At 43.2% G+C, this 22,835-nt stretch overlaps 1 protein-coding gene across 10 annotated transcripts in view; it reads left to right on the top strand.

The window, feature by feature from the left end:
- The window catches only part of FTO (FTO alpha-ketoglutarate dependent dioxygenase), a 257,029-nt gene that overhangs the window by 94,451 nt on the left and 139,743 nt on the right, over positions 1-22,835 (top strand). For 8 of the 10 annotated variants that reach the window (XM_081870229.1, XM_081870233.1, XM_081870230.1 and 5 more), the window contains one exon: positions 21,706-21,830. The exons of 1 other annotated variant lie outside the window; for it this stretch is intronic. In XM_081870229.1, the coding sequence (XP_081726355.1) occupies positions 21,706-21,830 (125 nt within the window). Of the gene's footprint in view, positions 1-11,331; positions 11,855-21,705; positions 21,831-22,835 lie in introns of those variants that run through there. One more of the 10 variants, XM_081870226.1, reaches the window with a different exon arrangement.

The raw sequence follows: 22,835 nt of genomic DNA, 5'->3' as shown, positions 1-22,835 counted from the left end.
GTTTCTCTGCAAGTGCAACGTTCCAAACCCCATTGTACCAGTGGCAGCAACATGTCATTGTAGAGTAGGGGAGGGATTGTGAGAAATAGAAAGGGCAATTGTCAGCCAGTGGTCACTGGGAAGAACTGCATTGCCACCACTGGGAAATTGGTGAGTGTGGTGGCAAAAAAGGCAAATTATAGAATGTGCATTCAGTGGTACCTTGGGTTACAGACACTTCAGGTTACAGACGCTTTAGGTTACAGACTCCACTAACCCAGAAATAGTACCTCGGGTTAAGAATTTTGCTTCAGGATGAGAACAGAAATTGTGCAGCAGCGGCGCGGCGGCAGCAGCAGGAGGCTCCATTAGCTAAAGTGGTGCTTCAGGTTAAGAACAGTTTCAGGTTAAGAATGGACAAATTAAGAACAAATTAAGTTCTTAACCCGAGGTACCACTGTACGTACACACACACACACACACACACACACACACACACACACACACTCTTTTGTTGCTACCCAGTTGCTACTCAAAATGCAAGCCAAAAGTTTTTGATTCTTTTTTTTTTAAAAAAAGCACTAAATTGGAGGCAAAATTCGAAATTCACTCTTTTTAACAGTGGGGAAGTTGCATATGCATATGTCTTCATGGTGAGCTCCAGGGCAGGCATTATCATATTTACAACTATAAGCAAGTTCTGTTAAAGTAGCCTCATGACATCTCAGTTGGCCACTTTTGCTCGCTCATTTTGGACTCAAGGGTTGGAACTTTCCTTAAGTCTTTGATGATGCATCTGGAATTTCTCTGTGCTTGTCAGCTATAGCTCTTCACTCCCCCCCCCCACCCGAGGGATAATACCACAGTCATAGGAACATAAGAAGCAGCCTTATATTGAGTCAGACCATTGGTCCATCTAGCTCAGTGTCACCTACTGATTGGCAGCAGCATCTCCCTAGTGTGTCAGACTTGGCTGTTTCCCAGTCCTACCTGGAGATGCCAGGAATTGCACCTCAGGATGTTCTGCATATGCTCCATCACTAAGCTATGGTCCTTCCCCTAAAAACCGATCTGTGTGTGGGAAGTTCTACATCAGCGGTTCTCAAGCTGTGGGTCCCCAGATGTTGTTGGACTACAACTCCCATCATCCCTGACCACTGGTCATGCTGGCTAGGAATAATTGGAGTTGTAGTCCAACAACATCTGGGGACCCACAGCTTGAGAAACGCTGTTCTACATGGACCTTCCATCTGTGATGGGCATTATAGCTATTGATACATCCAAAACAGTGGCTTGGTTTTTCGATAGATATTTGGCCTTTGTAGTATGTTCCAGCACACAGTTTAAGAATCCTTGATCTACAGATGCTGTCCTTCAGCCACCCTCTGCTTCTTACCTGCCCCATCAACTTCTTTATGGATTCATCCAAGGTCAGGCATTTTGAGAGAGTCTTCTCTTTATGATTGTTGACCGAAGTCTAGAGATCATGCAGTGTGTTTGTCTATATACTCCCCCTCCTCCACTTAGCTCTCCACCAACACTACCAAACATATAGAGTAGTATAAGATTAAGCTCGGAGTGAAAATATAAACAGACATATTTGCCCTGTGAAAGAGAACAACCCCAGTGAAATACACAGGAGGCTGGTTGCAGTGCAGCCTTGTTAGAGTTTGAAAAATTCAGACAGCTGGGAGACGCTTCTTCCAATATTAACTTTGACATTACTTTCATTTTCAAGTCTGAATGCTAGTAGCAATGTGAAAATACAATCAACTTTTACTATTAGTGCTCTGAAACTTACCTAACTTTTTTTTTTTTTTAGATCCTGTAATTCAGAAATTAATTTCAGCTTTGGTTGTATGGGCAGCAGGGGTGGAGGGAACCCATAGCTTAACAGGAGTGGGGAAGAGAACTCCAATAATTGAGTTTAATAAAAACAAAACAAATTTAACTAACTAAGAATCACTCTTGTCACAGTGGCCAGCCTGGTGCCTATGGGAAGACCACAGCTGTAATAAATATTTGGCCACAGAATAATTCTTAGAGGCATTTTTGCTGTGCTTTGTGTTTCCTGTGTCTCTTTGGCCATGCAGAAACTGAGAAGCTGGCGCATCCTGATATTTTGCCCTCCCTGTTGAAGCCCCAGCCAGTAGGCATCTTGTTTACCTTCCTTCCAAAGATGCAGCCAAGGAAGCAGTTAAGCAGAAAGAGGGACCAGCCCTTGCCATCTCAGCTCAGCTTCTTCCAGCAATTATTGTTAAGAGATTTCTCTCTCCGATATTAACTTTGGAGCCTATGTGTCTGGAAGCAGCTTGGGCAGTTGGGCTTAAACTGAATAGGCAATAACAGCATCATTGATGTCGACCGAAATCAAAATGCCTTTCTTCTTTCCCCGTTTAACACAGCTGAAATGTCTCTCTTAAACCTTTGCACATGCAAAGCCAGAATGGAAAAGAAAAGCACTATTTGGTACCTCTTAAAATAAACAGCGCTCTCTCTTTCTCTGTGTGTGTATGTGTGTGTGTGTGTATGGGAAAAGGTCTAAAAGGCAAGCCCGAATGCTTATCTTTGCTTCTGCCGGTGCAAGGGTGCTGCTGTGTGTCTCATAAAGATTTCTGGCACTGTGAGAAAACCTGGTCAATTTCAGATTCTTTCTTGGGACCTGTCTGAAGTGTTGACAAGCGGCTCGCCTGAATATTAATACACTCTCCATCATCAAAAGCTGTTGCATACCCAAAGGATGAGAAATATTTTAATCAGCTTTCAGCTTGTCTAGCAAGAGTCAGTTTATTCCATTGGGATTATACATTCGTACTCTCTTTTCTTTTTTCTTTTTTTGTCTCCACGCGCTCTCTGTCTCTTTTTCTCTGCTACTTTAAAAACTGGAGTTAAGCAAACATCTCCCCCCTTCCTCATTTTCTTGGGCTGTCTTTGCTGTGATTTAATTGCAGGATTTTAAACAATTAAATATTTTATAAAAATATTTTATTTAAAAAACAACAACGAACCAACAGACCTGGGGGTAGCCACCCTCTTTATTTTCCTGTTCCTTGATGAAGTCCCATAGAAGGAGGCTAAGGCAGGGGTGGGAAACTCTCCACTCTGTATTCTGAATTTAACCCTCAAGGCTCCTCTAGCAGGCCCTTGGGACCCTCCCCAGGCCACACCCCTCACTGGCTTTGCTCCATAGCCCCCTTGCCCCATGCTTTTTCCCCGGCTGGAGTGAGTTGTTGAACTCTGATAATGCCTCTTGTTCGCTTGAATGGAGAAGTGTGTCTTTGTAGAAACCTCTGGCTTTCGTGTGGCTGGAATATAGATTGTTGGAGAAAGGTAAGACACACTATCGCCTCTGGCCGCACCACCACTCACATGTACTTCCCAGAAGACTGCCTACAGGGGAAATGCATCCCTTGGGCTGAAAAGGGTTCCTCACCCTTTGCCTTCCTTATTTCATTGTTAGGGACTGTGTCACACATTTTTAGACCCAGTTTTAGGAACAGCTGACCACTGCCCCTGTGGCAAGTTGTGCCACTGTAGAGTCTCAGTAAAGAATCTTCCTTCCTTCCTTCCTTTATTTATTTATTTATTTTTCTATACTGCCCTATACCGAAAGGTCTCAGGGTGTTTCACACAAAGGATCACATACATAAAATCAAAATAGAAACAGCAACCCAATAACACCCCCTAAAAAGAGCCATCATTTAAAAAAGGGTATAGGATGTAGATCAGGTCAGGCAAAGGCCTGGTTAAAAAGGAATGTTTTTGCCTTGTGCCTAAAGGTGTATAGTGAAGGTGGCAGGCAAACCTCCCTGGAGAGAGCGCATTCCATAGATGGGGAGCCACTGCAGAGAAGGCCCGTTTTCATGTTGCCACCCTTCTGACCTCTCGAGGAGGAGGCGCACGAAGAAGGGCCTCAGAAGGTGATCTCAGGGTCCTGGTAGGTTCATATGGGAAGAGGCGGTCCTTAAGGTATTGTGGTCCTGGGCCATTTAAGGCTTTATAGGTCAAAACCAGCACTTTGAATTGGGCCAGGAAACTCATTGGTAGCCAGTGCAGTTGGACCAGGATCGGTGTAATATGCTCAAACCATCTTACTCTGGTGAGCAACCTGGCTGCTGAATTCTGTACTGGCTGAAGTTTCCGAACCGTCTTCAGAGGCAGCTCTACATATAACGCATTGCAGTAATCTAACCTTGAGGTTACCAGAGCATAGACAACAGTAGTTGGGCTATCCCTGTCCAGATAAGGGCATAGCGGGGCCACCAACTGAAGCTGATGGAAGGCACTCCAGGCTACTGAGGCCACCTCAAATGACAGCAAAAGATCCAGGAGTACCCCCAAACTAAAAACCTGCTCCTTCAGTGGCAGTGTAACCCTATCAAGAGCAGGCAACCTCCCAGATCGACTGAGTCCAGGCTGGCCGTTGGTTTCTCCCGGGTGCAGGAGGTTCTGTAGGTGAACTTCCTGTCTCATGGAAATTTTGGCTGAGAGGCAAGGTCTCCTGGACTTCTGGTGTGTCTTTTGTTTCTGGTCTTGCACTTTGCTTCTGCTTCTTGTCTTGTTCTCTGCTCCTGCCTTCTGGATTGCCCTCTGCTCCTGAGTGCGCCTTGGTTCCTGGCTTCCTCCTTGATGCCCCAGCCTTCACGTTAGTTGAGGGTGAGATGATGTTAAAGGCAGGGGAAGGCAGTCTATATTCAGCCAGAGCAGGTCTACTTACAGGACAGAAAAGTGAGCAAGCTTTTATAGAGAGTGGGTAACTGCGGGTCACATGACCAACTCTGGCCAATGGCTGTAAGGGGGCTGATGGGCCTAGTTCAGCCTAGTTCCAGGCTTCAGCCAGAGAGTACAGTGCAGGGAGAACTTGGTGGTGGTTATGCAATTATTTGTCTTCATACTGCTTTTCTTCTAAAGAACTCAGGGTGCGTGCACCCCTTTTATTGTCACAATGACCCTATAAGATAGATGACACACAGAGAGTGAAAGTGACTGGCCGAAAGCCATCCAATGAGCTTCACAACAGAGTGGGGGTTTTGAACCCAGGTCTCGCCAGTGTTTGTCCAACATTAGAAGAGTTCTGCTGGATCAGACCAAAGTTCTATCTAGTCCAGCATTCTGCTGCCCACCAGGGCCATTCAGAGGCCTCCAGGAAGCCCAGAAACCCATGCCAGCTATTGTGACATCCTGATTTTGTTGCTGAAAATAGCATGTCTAGATCTTCTGCCATTGATCTGTGCTATCCTCCTTTAAAGCCACCTAAGCTAGCGACCCTCACTGCACCTTTCAGCAGTGAGTTCCATAGGTTAATTGCATAAAGCACTCTCTTTTGTCTGTCTTGAATCTATTGCCCATCTATTTCCTTTGGTGACACTGAGGTCCAATGCAGTCTTCCCAGCTGTATGAGCCCAACCAACAGCATAGCTGATGGCCAATGCGATGGAGTTGTATAGCCCAGAATATCTAGAGGGCACCAGGTTGGAAAAATCTGTCCTGATGTTATGAGAAAGAGAAAAAGTTGCTGAAGGCTTTGCATACACATTGCCGCCGTGTGTATTTATTGATGTATCTACAGTATAGTCCACATACACATATGCACACATATGTATCTCAAGGGGTATGCAACCTATTATAAGAATAAAATCAGCAAATAGCACCCATAAAATGTCAATTTGCCTCTGGGATGTTGCCAGTGGAAAGTTCAGCATTCGTCCACCACTTCTCAGCCACCTAGGGCTGGCAGTTAGACCTAAGGGAAGCAACCAGCCTCTTGTTTGCTGCCCTTCAACCTGCTGGGGATGGTGGGAATTGGGCTTGGAGGGAGCACACCTTTTCCAAGCTCACCCAGTGGATCCTTTAAACTGCAAGTGAGACTGCTCTGAAGTTTAAAGGATAATGCATGGTTCGGAAAGGATAGTTTTGACTTCAGAAAACACAGGTACATCTGAGCATGCATTTCATTGAAAGCAATAGGGGTGCATTCCAAAAGAGCTGAACATAGGATGTGCACCGGTTATCCTTAGCATCTCCTTAGTTAGATCAGCCTCGGGCACTGGGAGCTGGGGAAAGGGGTTGACGTTTAAGGTTAGAAATCAACAGCATGTTGTATTTAAATTATTAGGGGCGGGGAGTAGGAAAGGAAATTTTACAGATAAAAAGTAGAAGCAAAATACAAAAATGTATTTTCTCTCTGTCTTCCTACCCTTGTTCCTTTTCACAGTGGGATGTCTTGTGTAATTTAGTGGGTGGGTGATGCAGAGAGAAAGTTGGAAGGGGGCTCTCCAAAAGTGGCTGTAGCAGCTATTGGAACTGGTAGCTGCTACAGTCATAATAGGCTCCCCATGGGTCACATGGAGCCTTTTTCAATAGCTCCTGCATGAACTCTGCAAGTCAGCAAGTCAAAACAGGTCACAAGTACAAATATTTCTGCTTAAGTTATTTGTAGATCATACCCCACATGTCCAGGTTGGACTAAAGAAAGGAGGTAATTTTTGTCTAAATACCATAAGCCTTATTGTTCTAGTCTCTGAGAGGCAGGAATCTAGCTTTAAGGTACATGGAAAGATAATGGATTTAAATATAATCTGGATGTAGCTGGATAATTTCTGCAACTGTCTTTCATCCCAAGTTTCATAGGTACTGAGCATTTCTGAATAAAGCATAAGCTTGGAAAAGAAGTTAAAGCTAGAGAAAATGTGCATGCATTTAAATATTAAACCATCCTTCCTAATGTCTTATTCTTAAGATTCAGTCCTTTCAAACTGGCACAATATGTTAAAGAGTTTCTCTTCCTAGTATCTCCCACTGTTTGTGCCATTAAGCAGTGCTGGAGTCTTGCTTATATGAGGTGTTACGATTTCCTGATGACTGGTTATGTTATTTATGATGCAAAGAGTGTTAATCCTATGGCAATTAACACCCAATTTGGCTCAACAGCATGGTGATGATGGTGGTTAAAGATCTGCCTCTCCCCCTTTAGGTGTTCAATGTGTGTTCCTGTTTGGCTATGTTGACTTTTGAGGTTCTTTAGGCTAAGCATTTCCCTTTCTGATTTGGAAGTTGCTGTATCTTTCATATTCTACGATGCGTTGTTAAGAATTGGCACCAGATGTAGCCAGATAGGTGGATAAAGCAGAGCTGAGATGACTCGCTGCCCACGCCAACAGTTTTCCAAAATGCGCAGATCAACTCCAGAATTTTTATTTATTTTATTTTTTTATTTTTTATTTTTATTTTTATTACTACTATTATTATTATTTTCTCAATTTTTCCACCCTGGGAATCTGGGGAAATTCCTGGGCCAATCCAAGGAAAGCTTCACAGAGCTCATCCATCTCTCAGTAGCTTTCTGGCCTGTTGCTGTGCTTGTGCATTGTATCCTGTCTCTCCCCCACCCCGTGTGTGTCTCTCTGTGTGTGTTTGTTATTTGTCTCTGCAAAGCAGAGGAAAAGCCATACAGTTAGCAGTCTTGACAGAAAGTGTTGAGGCACATCAAACAATTAGCCTCACTTTGCAGGACAGAAAGCAGAAATGCTTCCCAACCACCACCTTTTGTTATACCTAGCTGTGTTTAAGGCATATCCTTGCATATGGCATTGTGGCTTTCAGCATGACTTTTTGTTTAAGGTTGTTTTACTGCCGTCTGCCAGTCAACCGTTGGCTTGTGGTTAGCTGTAGTTCTCTTATACAAATATGAGACATTCTTTCTGTTGTTACACACTTAAACACACACACACCCCTTTCCTTCTTTTCCTGCTAACCTTCCATCATATATCATTAGTTTCACTTGTGCTCTTAAAGGAGTGATCTGTGCTTCTATTGTTTCCTCTCAAGAAGCCTAGGGAAGGAGAGGTAAGAAGAAGGACATTCCCCAAACCACAGAAAAGCACAATGGATCATTTAGACTGCAGTTCTAACCATGCCTAGTCAGAAGCAGATCCTTCTGATGCCCAAGTAAGTGGGGTTAGGATTACAACCTTAATCAGTACTTGGGATGTGGACATGTGTTCTGGGCAGCGGTGGCTGCTCTCTCTGTTACAGAGATTGGAGGTATTCCTTATTCTCTTGTCCCCTGGGCTGGATTCAGATAACCTGGTGCCCTGCTGGAAGCCATTGCAAGGACTCCTGCTAGTGCAACAGGACTCCCCCTTCTCCTTCCCCACTTCTGCCTCCTCCCAATCCGCTCTCGAGGGTTGGGAAGAACCCCCAGAGGTGAGAAATTGCTGCACGTGCAAGCGGGAATGCCTGTCCTGATGGAATGACCTTTTTAGCACCATGAAACTCTTACCTTGAAACTTTTAAAGTGCTAGGGTCACATTCCCATGTGGGCATGCCTGTGATGGGTGGGGCCAGATGCATTTGTACAGTAGGTTACATTCCAGCCATGTAAAAGCCAGAGGTTTCCATATGGGGACATGCCCCCATCCACACACCCATCTATACATCTTGTAGACAAGCGAGATGCATTGTCACAGTTCAGGGACACATTCAAGCCAGCAAAAACACTCGTTGATGGTAAAACCTGACGAGGAACCAAAGGACCACATAGAAAGGCCTTGGAAGACCACATTTGGACCCTAGGATTGAGGACCCCACCCCTGCTATAGAACCATCAGTGTGTTGCATGGAGTATGAGTTTAAAATATGGCAGACAGGAAACAATGGAGAAAGAAGAAGGAAGCAAAGAAGGGTAAACAGGGAAGCAGCGTGTGATGTACAGCTGTTTCAGTTTCCTACACCAAGTAGGCAGCCTTTGCCAACCTGGTGCCCTCCTGGTGTTCAGGGCAGCAGTTCTAGGAATGGATCCATATTCATAGAGAACTTCTGCTCCATTGATGACCGTGATTCTGAAGTCCTCCTTTCATTCCTTGATTTTTTTTTTAACCAATCTCTATTCTTAAAAGCAGATAAATACTCATTTTTAGACTTTTGAAATAATAATAAAAAAAAATTGTGGAAAGTTCAATGCATCTGTTCTATAATATGGCCATCTTAAACTCTCCACCATTATTTCTCTTTAAAGAGCACTTGGTTGTCATTGTGTTCCAGATCCACACACCACACGGCCCTCCCCATATACTTAAAATCTTTGTTCCTGGGAAGAAAAACCAACTTCTGAGCCTGAGATTGCCGGTATAGCTGAGTGCAAAGAAATTCTGAATCCTGTCCTTTGAGTAAATTCTCAATCTGACACAATAAACATCAGGAGATTGAATTCACCTAATATATTCTTAATCTCAAATAGAGAAAGGGGGAAAAATGAAACGTGAAACGATTCCCACTGGGGATGCTGTAAATCTTACAAAATACATACGCTTTCTGTTTCAGCATACATCAAAGCGAGGTGGCTCCGGAGATTAGAATATGTTTTTAATCTTAGTTTGATGAGCAAAACTTTCACTGTAATATTTATTATGAGTGGCTTCACTTGTGCTCCCTCTTTTCTTTGTTCTGTTTATACACGGCTTCCTTTCTTCCTGGGGGGAAAAAGAGAGGGAGGGAGAAGAAGTTGGAAGTATCACTTTTCACAAAGCGAAATGATAGTGCAGTGGTTTGTTCATTTTAAGACCAATTGTAAGTCCACGTGGCAGATACAAACTTTCCTTTTGTTGTGCTACCTCCCCAAGGAAAATGCCGCTTTCCAATAGCTTCCCATGACTGCTTCTCATTTCTGTAGGAGTATCAGTAGGTTCAGCTGACTGTGGGAGGATCAAACGGGCAGGCGAATGGCGGGTTTGAGAAATGTAGCCAATATCTTTTGTTGTTTGCTTAGAAGTTCTGTTTGTTTCCTATGATATTTCTCCCCCCTTCCAGGGCTCTGCCACAGAAGAGACACAGGGTAGGGGAAAACAATGGATGTTTTTGTCCTGTGTCACACAATCTTTTCCCTTCCTCAACCTCTTGAAGATACTTGGGCTCGGAGGTCCGAATACCACGCCCCACACACTGAAAAAATGCACAAGGCTAGCTCTGAACCCAGCAGCTACACCCCCATATTCCGCTTGTCAGAAGTGGCTCTGAATACATATTGGTCTACATGTATAGAGTTCCTCTGTGTGGGAGTGCAGGCTAGCTGGACCAGGGTTTCACCAGGAGCTCTGCACCTATACATGTATACCTTCAAGACCCTGTTATTGCAAGGCACTCTATGTGGGGCTACTCTTGGGCCTGGCCCAGAGGCTGCAGCTGGTGCAAAATGCCGCGGCTCAACTGTTGATGGGGCAGACTATCGCCAGTTCATAACTGCAGTGCTCAATAGCTTGCGCTTGGTGCTTATACAGTGGTACCTTGGGTTAAGAACTTAATTCGTTCTGGAGGTCTGTTCTTAACCTGAAACTGTTCTTAACCTGAGGTACCACTTTAGCTAATGAGGCCTCCCGCTGCTGTTGCACCGCCGCCGTGTGATTTCTGTTCTCATCCTGAAGCAAAGTTCTTAACCCAAGCTACTATTTCTGGGTTAGTGGAGTCTGTAACCTGAAGCGTCTGTAACCCGGGGTACCACTGTACATTAGCAGCCTAGCTCAAGATTCTTGCATCACTTTACAATGCATTAACAATTTGGGCCCAGGATATCTCAAGGACCACCTATTCCCTTGTATCCCTACCCGATCACTGAGGTTTTAGGGGAGTCCGTGTTAGTGGGCCCACATTGGCTTGTATCCACCAGGCACCATGCATTCGGTATTGTGGGACCAATTTTATGGGACTGCCTTCTGGCTAGGGTCAGACAAACCCCCTTGCACCTGAACTTCTGGTACCTGCTGAATACTTTTTTTATTCCAGCAGGCATTTTACTTGATGTTTGAATTTATAGTTTTCACTGATTCCTATATATATATTGTATTGTATCTTTGTAAACCATTTAGGGACTATTGTAGTTAAGTGGTATATAAATTGAGACAGTTCAGGAATTGGTGATCTATTTTCACTGTGTGTGTGGTAGTCCAATAAATGAAGCTACATCACCTGGGCTATTATTTCAGCAGCCACGAGGGCTAAACAGCTTGCAAGATCCTGTGCCCTTGTTGTCTGAATTCTCTTCCTGAGCAAAGCAACATTTATGTATGGTAAGCCTTTGTTTATTTCCACATGCAGACACGCTCAATCCAGATAGCTCAATGAAGATGTCAGCCCAGGATGTAGCAGCGGTGAAAAAGGCAAATTCTGTGCTAGGGATCATTAGGAAAGGAGCTGAAAATAAAACTGCCGATATCTTAATGCTGTTACACAAATCCATGGTGTGACCGCATTTGGAATACTGTGTTCAGTTCTGGTTGCTTTACCTCAAAAAGACCATTGCAGAGTTGAAAAGGGTTCAGAATACGGCAACCAAAAAGTTTTTATTCCTCTCATTTATAGCACTAGAACTCATGGACTTAAGGTAGGAAGACACAGGACACATAAAAGGAAGGACTTCTTCATTCAGTGCACAGTGGAACTTGCTCCCATAGGAGGCAGTGATGGCTACCATCTTGGATGGCTTTATAAGAAGAGGTTTAGACAAATTCATGGAGAACTGGAGGCAGTAATGTTTCTGAACACCAGTTGCTGGAGGAGACCACAGGAGGAGGGAGTGTGCTCTCATGCTTCAGTCCTGTGTGCAGGTTTCCCACAGGCATCTGCTTGACCACTATAAGAACAGAATGCTAGACTGGATGGGCCAATTCTCTTCTTGTGTTCCCTGTTTTACTCTTTTCTGTTGCCAAACCGAGTGGCTCATGTTTAAAAATTACTATGCAAAAGCCGCAAAGAGGTGCCCAGATGGTGATACCTGGTATCACAACACGGCCTAATTGATCAGAAACTACCAGGCATAAATCGGGCAATCTGCTCTCTCCCTCCTCCCTTTGTTTTGTTTTTACCCCCCCCCTTAATAAAAACCTAAAATTTCAAGTTGCCGGACTGAAACACTCCACATCTTTAGAGGTCAGATGGGGCTGAAACTCGAACAGCTGTCTGACAAACATCCTGGATTGTTTTTAATTGTCTCCCCTTTCTTTGACAGCAGTAATTCTTGTTTATATTGTCAAGAGGCTTTTTCCCTGAGCGCAAGTGCGCCATCCTCCGAGGTCACATGCTTAACCCCTTGGCATGGCTACAATATAAATGGCCCCCTTTTGTTTTCATTAATACGTATCCAGAGTAGTATATGGGCAGAATGCAAGGCAAGGGGGCATTCACAATACTTAAATAACTTATTGTTAAAAGGGGGGAGGACCAAATAAAGCATATTTTTTTTGTCTCTGTCTCATGGTGGGTTGGTGCAGCCCGCTTGATTGATTTGCCAAGGGGGAGGACTTTTGTGTGGCATGTTGATCTTTTGACCTGGAATACATCTTACTGACCTTACAGGTTCACTCTCTTTCTTCCTCTCTTAAGACAACTTTTGTTATTCTAATACATCCAAAACAGTAGGAATAGCTAAGGTTGGCTTGTTTTTGGGCCCACCCCAAAGGTGCTGGCGGGGGTGGGGGTGGGCACAGACTGCTTGCATTCCTTTTTCATACCTTAACACCTGATGTGCCACCAGATAAAATTTCTTTGCAACACGAGAGAAATGGGACACCCAAATGAAACAATTCCCAGAGGAGTAGCCATGTTATTTAGTCTCTTAGCAGCAAAAACAATCCGAGAGTCTTGTGGAACCTTTTAAAGACTAACAAATTTAGTGCGGCTTAAGTCGTCGTGGACTCAAGCCCACTTTGTTAGGTACATGAAGTGTGAATTCTTAGCTGGCAGGAACATAGAGGAGAAAATAATAATATGGAAGTTGAATGGCAATAAAGGTGTTAATAATAATAATAATAATAATAATAATAATAATAATAATAATAATAATTTATTATTCATACCCCGCCCATCTGGCTGGGTTTCCCAGCCACTCTGGGCGGCTTCCAACAAAGATTAAAAATACATCAAAATGTCACAGATTAAAAACTTCCCTGAACAGGGCTGCCTTCAGATGTCTTCTAAATGTCAGGTAGTTGTTTATGTCTTTGACATCTGATGGGGGGGGGGCATTCCACAGGGCAGGCACCACTACCGAGAAGGCTCTCTGACTGGTTCCCTGTAGCTTTGCTTCTCGCAATGAGGGAACCACCAGAAGGCCCTCGGTGCTGGACCTCAGCGTCCAGGCAGAACGATGGGGGTGGAGACGCTCCTTCAGGTATACTGGGCCGAGGTGATAATTGGAGCTTGAATATATGCTGAATAGACACTCTAGCCTTTTACAGTAGTAGAATCATAGAATTGTAGAGTTGGAAGGGATCCCAAAGGTCATCCAGTCCAACCTTTTGGGCTCTGACTACTGGCCTGGTTGGGTCACAACATTAATCTCTGCTCCTGCAGGACCCTGTCATTTATCAATGCAAGCTCTTCCACTGAAACCTGAGGTTGTGCATTCAGCTGAAATATGGCAGTTCTGTATGTTTCCAGGTCATTAAAAAAAGAAAGTGCTTCCCCCAACCCCCTGATTTTTCTTTAAAAAAGTTTGAAAGTTTATTTTATTTTATTTAAGAATGTAAATAAGAATTTAGGGTTTGGGGCTTCAGCTTTAGAACCACCAAACTCCTTGATGTGTTTCAAGTGTGCTTTCTGAAAGACATACTGGCTCATTCTTAGCAAACCCAGCTGAGGAATATGCCCTTGGTATTTTTATATGAAAGCTTCATTTTGCAATTGTTCCTCTGTGTAAATGGAACGTATAAATATACCGAGGAAGGCAAAGGAAGCTATTATCTCTAGAAGATGAGCCAATAATATATGCTTATCAAAGCAGAACACTGCTCTGAAAAACTGCAAGTTATACTTCAGTGAGGATTCATGCCAGAAGCAAGAGCAGTTTACGGTGGTCTCGCCCCTCCCCCCTTTCAAATTGCATTAATCAGGGTAAAAAAACAAAAGCATCTCTCTCTTTCTGTTGTTCGTGTTTGTTTACCTAATTGCAGCTGAAGAAAAATCCAGGTATAGATCTCTGAAATGGAAGCTTAATTAACCGGATTCCTATTTTTGCATCCAAAGTGGAAATACTGAATGTGTGAAGCGAGGGAACAGGACCACTTCCCTCCACCCCAACCTTTGCAAATTCATGAGTTCTTCTACACAGAGAATAGAGACATGCAGTTTGTATGTGCGTGGGCCGTTTCCCTGAAACAGTGACCCTGCAAAATCTGGCATTCTGACCTTGGTTTCCAGTAGTTTTTGGATGAGCTTAGGGTTGCTTTGACTCATAGCTAAGGCAAGGCTGGCTAATATTCATGATCTCACAAGTATGAAGCTGCCTTATACTGAGTCAAACCACCAGTCCATCTAGCTGAGTATTTTCCACATGGACTGGCTGTGGCTTCCCAGGGCTTTGGGCAGGAGACAATTCTGGATATGCTTGGGATTGAACCTGAGATGTTGTATTCTACAAGGAATTTTTGACTTAGTTCTTGCATAGGGAACATATGTTCAGCCTTGTAGGCAATCTTTGGGTTCAGGATGCAGAGGCTGAGGAACAAAAACACATGCTATGCTATAGTCTTCTATTCAGAATGTTTGCAAATATGGTGACTTGTTTCCCTTGTGAGAAGTTAGACCCTCAGCTGGATCATTTGCAAATAAGACTTTCTTTGTTGTGTCCTCTTGCTTTCCAAAAAGATTTTCACCACCATCCTGACACACACATTCCTGAATGTTATTTATACTTCATATTATCTTCTGTCTCTGGGTTCACTACAGCTTTTGATGGTTTTGATGTTTTGAGAGGTGAGGGAGATCACAGGCAAATCAGAATCCTGTTCATCTATAGATCTGACAGTACAAGTCCAGGTCTGACCAACTAACTGGAGCATCTTTTCCAGCTCGGTTCTCACACTGGGATGGAAAGTCATGGCAGAAAACTTGTGCCACCAATGCAGTGATGAGCAAATATGTCAATTTCTGTTTCTCATTTCTTCAGCATTTAGTTCAGTTCTCCACATTTTTGCATCCATTTGCAATTTGAAAACAAAAAGTCTGCATGGAAACGAGTCTGTATCGTAGTGCAAATTTCCCCTACTACTGACATTTTTCAAGCAATGTTAGCTAAAATAATGCAATTTATATGTTATTTTCAGTAATACGGCCATTTTAAAGTGCAGTTCCTTTAATCTGCACCTTTTTTTGGTACACATTATTAGGCTGGAGAACTGCATCACAAAATCCAGGTCAGTGCTAACCTCGAAGAATAGCTGTGTTGTGGTTCACATACTGCTTAGAAATTAGTTAGGTTATCATCATTAAATCTGAAATGAACTGAATTTCTACCCCATTCCTACCAACTCATGGATCACTGTCCAAGAGACCCTCCTGCTCCTTTCTGAAACTGGAAGACCTCCGTACCTTAAGGTCCCTGATTCTGTTCTGATTCTGAACACAAAATGCCTCAGCAGTGACTAACAGAGCTCTGCTTTGGAGGGTGTGGGAAGATATCAGGGAGCAGGAGTGTGTGCACAGTTGAATTTATTTTTTAAAGTTGATGATCAGGGGACCCAGCCCAACCCTTATTCCCAAATGAGGGAGCCTTCCTTGAAACAGCTATTTGGCTGAGGCCCAGTGTGGATAGATATTTGCTTAAAGGTCAATAAAGGTTTTCTGTGGACAGACAGCTGCTATATCTTTTACCACCTTTGTTATCGGTTGGCATCTGCCTGTCTCGGGAGACAATGTAAGTGTGCACCTTTGGTGGTGAAGCCAAACCGCTGGAGAGTTACAGTGTCTGCTGTGGCTGTAGAGACCAATACAGGAAAGGCATGTTTTGTTGCAGCTGGAGCGGAGGAAGACATCCAGTTGTGCTGTTGCAGGTGTGCCATGGTGTTTTTTCTTCCTGCATTCCTCCTAGCGGTCGTTCCACTGCTGTGGATGCACAACCAGATAGTCTGTCTCCAGGCACTGTGGTCGTCCATAAGGGATTCCCACAGGGAAGGGTTACTGTTGCCAGCCTTCATGTCATGTTTGCAGACATCTTTGTAACACAGAGTTGGTCTGCCAACAGGCCTGGTACCTGAAGGCAGCTCCCCATAGATCACTTCCTTGGGGATCATGCCGTCTCCCATTCTGTGGACATTACCTTTTTTTATTAGTTGAACTATTTTCTTAGAGCGCTCCCACAGACTTAGACAGAGTGTCCTTCTGTGTGGACGTCTTTAGGAGTAAGACCTTCTCAATTGTTTTTCCCACTTTCTTAAAGTACATAACCTGAATAAGCCAACTTTTCCACTGAGATACTGGGGGATAGATTTTTCTATTCATAGGGAATCCCCCACCAAGGTGGAAATGGGATTTCCCACCATACACTACTTTAGGGGAGCAAAGGTAATATTGACATCTACAGTGTATATAAAAGATGACTTCTTAAAACGCTGCTAAGTAAATATTTTGGATAATAGAAAGTGCCAAAAGTAATGTTTCTGCCGATGTATGTCGGATACTGCCAAAAGAGCTTTGTGGAGAGGATTAAACTTTTAGCATTGTCATTTTAAGTGGCTTCAAAGGGAAACAGTATTCTTCCTCTATTGCCGTTTTAACTGCCGCAATGAAAACAGAGAGACCCAAAGAGAGACTTTTGTTTTAGAATTTGACATCTATGTTGAGTAGGCACCTCCCCCACTTACTTGACTTCCTTATTCATTTGGGTTCATAGCTTACCATGAATGGATATGGACAGGCATATATAAAACTTCCCCTCTAACCCTCGGCACTCTATGTATGCTCTAACAATAAAGGCCTTGACTGTGTGTTATGGTTTAGTCATACAGGCCACATGACCCGGAAAGCTGTCTGAGGGCAAACACCCTAACCACTGCTACAGGTAACAAAGGTGTATTCAGGTTTGGGTTACTCACAAGGCGACTGTGGACCCACAGATGAGTCCTCACTATTTAGCCTGCTCCTGGACCTCTTAGCACCAGCACTTTGAAGACTGAAGGGTGGCTCCACCTTCTCCACCTCTCAGAGCTCCAAGAGGGCTCTTCTGAGGGGTCCTCTGTACTGGTTCCAGGAGAGCCCTTCCTGTTCATCAAGGTCCTTGACCTGTGGAGTGGGTCTGGTTTATCCTTCAAGGACTTGGTGTCTGGCACCAGGTCACGGTTAAGCACGCCATTGTCATGGGGCCTTTCAAATAATATTCCTTAATACTGGGGAGGCCTTTGTGCCTGAAGCACCTTACTTCTAACCTTTTGATGTGCTTCCCCTCCCTTTGCTATGTTTACCTGTTGCTGTTTTATTTGTACTCCATTCTGCGAAAGCTTCATGGTATCCCAAGTCTCGTCATTGTTTTTGCTTCCGTCACAGATTAATAGGGCCATACCTCTGGAAACTTTGCAAACCACTTGAGATTTTGAGTTGGAGGGTGATATCACCATGTTTTAAATAAACAAACTAAAATTCCACAATTCATTTTAGGTTAAATTAGAGTCATTGCCAAGTTCATCTCATTCCCCCCTCTCCCTCCAAATCTCTGATGTGTGTGGTCTTATTTGACCCCAGTATTTTACCCTCCATGTGTAGCTGAATAAGTGAGTTCTGATCTGAGTCCTACTCAGAGTAGACCCATTGACGTTAATGGACATGGTTAACTTTGTTAGGCCTTTGTTAGGCCTAATTTCAAGCGGTCTACTCTGTGTAGGACTTAGTTGGATACAGCCCAACAAGTCAATCTTCCAGCAACATAATTCCAGAGAAACATGCTTTTTAAATTAATAGATTGATCTTGTTTCTTTAATGAAGCCTTATGATTTGTCCTTTCAGCTGATAGGAAGCCTGTATGTGTTTTGTATTTTTCATTAAGGTTCCCCCACCCCATTTCTATTTTTGTTTATTTTATAGGTTCTTTGAGGATAGCTGATGTTTTTACCTGTTGTCATGATTTCTATGACTCCGGGGGAGAAAGCTCTTAATAATAATCTCTTGCCTGTTAGCTCCCATGAGTCTGTCTTCATTGTATAGGCTGCATATCGCAACTGTAAGAGTAGAATGTACTGAGCTTTAAACAAGTCTATTAGGCTCACCGCAGCCAAGAAGGAAAAAGAAAAAGAAACCCTTGGAAAATTGCTGAAAGGAAAGAAAAAGGCTTGGCTGGGGGGGTGGGGGGAGAAGCAACAATTTTGTAAACCCTGCAAAGGTCAGAAAAAGGCTTTTGGTAAGTATGCAGAGGCTAGAAATCAAATCCCATTTCCTATCATAAGAAACCAGTTGTTTTTAGCAGCAGTGGTTAATGTACTATATGTGAAAGATTTAAGACTCGCTGGAAAAGCTTTGCTCCTGTTTTATTGGGCTGCTATTGAAAAGCCAACAGCATAACTTCAACTAGGTGCTTTGAGATTTCTTAATGGGCTGTCAAGGGCAAGACACCAGGTCTGTGCTATACTAGCTCTTTCCTGTACATTAAAACAACAGGGGCCAAAATGATCATATACAGAAGTATGAATTACTTGATGCGTTCCCTGTTCCATATGGTCCGCCGTGTCTTCGGCAATTAATCATGTTACAGAATCAGTTGAGTGCTCTCCGAAGCATTGAAGTCAACATTTTAGTTTTACCTGTGCAAGGCGAAGGGTGGGGAGGTAAAAGGGGTTGCAGGCGTAAAAGTAGCAGGATGAGAAGTTTCTGGCGCCAACGTCTGAGCAGCTGGATTTTATAAACAATTTCTTTTCTCCCCCCTCCCCTTTCCTCATCACTTCTCTGCTCTCCTCCCTTTGCTTTCTTCCACTCCACAAACACAGTACCATTTTTCAACATGGTCCCCCCTCCGCACCAAAAAAGTTGTTAAGTGAAACTTTGATATCAAGCATGACATGCTGTAAACAAAATAGGACCAGTGTTTGAGCGTAATATGTCCAAATTGCTGGGTGATAACTTAAAACATGCCAGCCACTTTCACCATAGCAATTGCCAACACGGCCCCATTACATGCTGTGTATACCGATGAGATATACAAGCTACCATTGATATACATCATCCAAGTCCTAGCCAACATGTATGCCTTCGAGATCTCAAGTTAAATTCTACTTTTAGTTGCATCCAGCTCTTGTCACGATACTGTCATTTCCCCACCACAAAGCAACTAAAACAAGCTGGACAATTAGCAGAAGGTGAATCTCACTGCTTGCAAACACATGTCTTATCCGCACCGCCATTTCTCTTTGCTATTGATTATTGGCTGTTGGACTGCTTTCCTTGAAGTGGGAAGAGCTTAGCAAGGGCTCAGAGGTTTATCCTGCTAATCTCTTTGGAAATACTAACGAGTACATTAGATCTCCTGGTGAAAACCTCATTTGTTGACAAAATAAAGCAAGACTCTGAAAATGGAACAGCCTTCTCTGCTCTGGTTTAAATCTGGAGTATTTGTTTTCCAGAACACAGAGAGAAATGAAATATGTGGAATCATGGCACTGCCCTGCAGGAAGTGGAGTGGCTGTGACAGGAGCCCAGAGCTTTTTCAGGGCACCAAGTTAATTGATGAGAATAACGATTCTAAAAAAACACTGCTTGTGACTTTCCAATGGCAAGCAATGTCTTGTTATCTCTGTTGGGGCCTATTCAGGATGTGCTTTCACCAGCATAGGGAGCAGAGGAAAGATAGCTTCATCAGGTCCTAAGTATTAGCACCCTCCAAAAAGTCTCTGCTGAGAGACTGATGAGATAAAGCAGACCTGCAGGGTTTGTTTGTTTGTTCTGCTGACCTTGTGTGCCAAGCACATCTTGGGGGAAGAAGAGGGATGCCCTGAACCAAAGCTGAGCCCAGTTTTCAAATCTGAAGGCTTCACTCAACATTGGGTAAAACAAAGTTTCTGTAGACAATTATCTGTCATTAAAGATCATTACATGGACGAAGAACCCAGAGTGACCTTTCTTTGATAGCGTGCAAAGCATTCAGAAGAAGACTCTCCCATCTTCTGGGGACAGGAGTCATACCAGTAAACTTTTTGATGGATTCCTTTTAAAAAAAAATCATCAGTGTTGATTTGAGGAAACGGCTTTCCCAGTTGATAACATCTTTGGCCACATTTCTTGAACTCTTGACCTCTCACTGTCAGGGCACATCTTTTCACCTTCTAACCCTTTATTTAACTCAGGTTCCTAAAAAGGGATGAACATTGGAAACCCTTTAATGAACCATATTTTTTCTCTTAGGCTTCAATCCTGCCCACAATTTCAGCAAAAAAAGTCATTTGGAATCTGTTGGGTGCAGCCATCTAATTATAGACATGGCTATTTTGGTTTTGTGTTAATTATATTATATGGACTTAATTCTTATTTTTAAGAAATTGCTTAATAGAATTAGTAATAAATTAAGGATAGTAGGAGGGTGGGAAATAACAACAGCATTATTATTATTATTATTATTATTATTATTATTATTATTATTACAACATTGTCTTTTGATTGGGGTTGGGCAAACCCACTGAGACTTTCTCCAACTTGACTCAGGGTTTTTTTCTGACCTCATCTCTCCCCCTTTCAAATGGGAAAATTCCAGAAAAGTCCGCTAAATCCAAACTGGGCCCTTCAATTTCTCCACCCCTTGAAACAAGATGGTCAGTCAGATGCTAGGTTTTGGACTGCTTGGACTGCTTCAAGTAGGCAGCTTGTTCTGACAACTTCCAGAGCAAAGTTGAGCCATGTTCAAGCCTGGACAGCTGCCATAAGCCCTATCCCATCTCAGTGAAGAATTGATCTCTGGGAGTCTCCTTTATTTAGCAGATGTTACTCTCTTAGCGAACCTGTTGGGTTCTCAAGTCATCAAGAATAGGTGAACATGGGGTCTTGGGCATTTGACAGTGTCATCTCCAGGTAGATCTGGGAAAGACCACCTCCTGAAACCCTGGAGAGCCACTGCCAGTCAGTGTAGGCAATACTGAGTGAAATGGATCAATGTCTGATATTGTATTAAGCAGCTTCCAGTGTTCCTTTCAACTATCTAAGACGCGTGTCCCACTAAGGAGTGCACATCAGTGAGTTCTGCTGGACTTAGTTCTGTGTAAAAAATGCATAGTATCTGGCCATAAGAGTGATTTATATGTTAGATTCTTTTACAGTTTTACATAGCTGTAAAATTGCTTAAAAGAGACATGCCTGTGTTTTTAACACCCGGACAGTGTTTTTCTTAATGCAAACATTATTTTGCTGAATGATTCATTTTATTAACAAGGGGAGGGGAAGAATAAGAAGCAGTTAAAAGGGAGAAGTAGGAAATCGCTATACAAATCAGCATTACAGAGATTTTCTACTTCTTCTTGTCTGTAACAGGCGAAGTTCAAGAAAAATTAAAACGTTCCCCCTGCAATCATTAGAGGTGGGGTGGTGGTGGAGGGGAGCAAGCCTCATGCACACTTTCTAATAACAATTCACCCATACAAGGACAAAAGAAAAGCAATTCTGTCTGGCAAAAATGTGAAAATTACACCTAGAATGCCTGGTCTGTGGTATTACTTAGGGCAACGATGCTTTGAGGTTTTACCTTGCATTCCGTGTACTTTGATTAAAAACCAGATAGATGGTGGCCATTTTGGACCATCATTTACTGTATTGATTTGGGAGCTGGGGAACCGTAATAAAAAAAGAAAGAAGGGCCATTGATTTACTGTCTCTATTTGCTTATGGGCTTTTTAATTAATTTTATGCTTTGTTTCCTATTTTTGGATTGTAATGTTTATGGCCTCCCCCCCTTTCTCTTTTCTTCCAACCCACCCCTCTCCCTTGCTCCCCAAGACAAGCCTACTGCTCTGTGAATTCAGGAAAGAGGAACAGGCGGAGGAACAAAGGAATGAACGAATCAGCTGCCTCCTGCCCATTCTTGAAGAGCGTCAGGAGCTACGGCAGGATTGGCTTGCAAGGTGAGGACGTGATGCAGGCGTGCCTATTTTAGGGGTCTGGCGGCACCTCAGCCCCCTCAAATTTTGTTTTAAAAGGGCCAGGTCCCCTCAAAGTTGAGGAGGTAGTAAGCCTGTTTCCGGCCTGTACTGCTTTAGACTGGTGGTGGGGATTCACTTGATGGAATTCTCTTTGAGAGCTCGAAAGCTGGCATGTCCCAAGCAAGGCTAGAACTCTTCTCCTTGATGTCTAGTTTTCTAAGTGCAGAGACGTTGTTTTTATTTTCTACAGAACATCATTGTGTATGCGGTTATGTTTGCCCCATCCCTGACCTGAAGTTCACCAATTGCTTTTCCCACACCCAAAAGAACTTGGCCTATTTCTCAGTTGACTTTAGCTCACCATGTGTTGATGATGGTGATGGTAGAAGGGACTAAAAGCACACTGCAGGGTTGTTGTCAGCCAAAACTTTAATTTGGGTTGCCTCTTGCATTTAAAGTGAGATTTTATTAAATACTGATTGATACTTTCCCTTCCTTTTTCTAAAAAAAAAATGAAAATTTATTTGGCCATCCCTCTACTGTTGCATTTTCAAAACAAACGGTTATCTGCAAAACATATTTGTGTGTTGGGCCCTGCACCGTAGATACATTTTTGTGCATGAGAAAATTGAAAACAAGAATTTGACAGTTTGGGACAGCGTTATATGGCTGGGAGATTGGGGCACACACATATCTGAGCACAAATTTGTGCGAAATGTTGTATATAAATAAACTGATATGACCCAGTAAAACAGCAGCAAAAAAGAAAGGGGGGTGGGAGCAGCAAAATATATCCAGCAAATCATCATCTTCTGTCAAATGTCTGGGAGAAGTGATAAAGGTGTGTTTTTTTTACTTGGTGCCAATAGAATGTTAATGATGGTGTCAGGTAGATCTTACTGGAAAAAGAATTCCACAAACTGGGAGCCCCAGTGGAGGAAAACTGTGCCTTATTTCTACCCTCCAAAACTCCCTTATAGGGAGCAC

Source organism: Podarcis erhardii (genome assembly GCF_964252035.2).
Source record: "Podarcis erhardii genome assembly, chromosome: 7".
Lineage (NCBI taxonomy): Eukaryota > Metazoa > Chordata > Lepidosauria > Squamata > Lacertidae > Podarcis > Podarcis erhardii.
The sequence above is the reverse complement of the archived record's forward strand: the minus strand, read 5'-3'. Positions and strand labels throughout refer to the sequence as shown.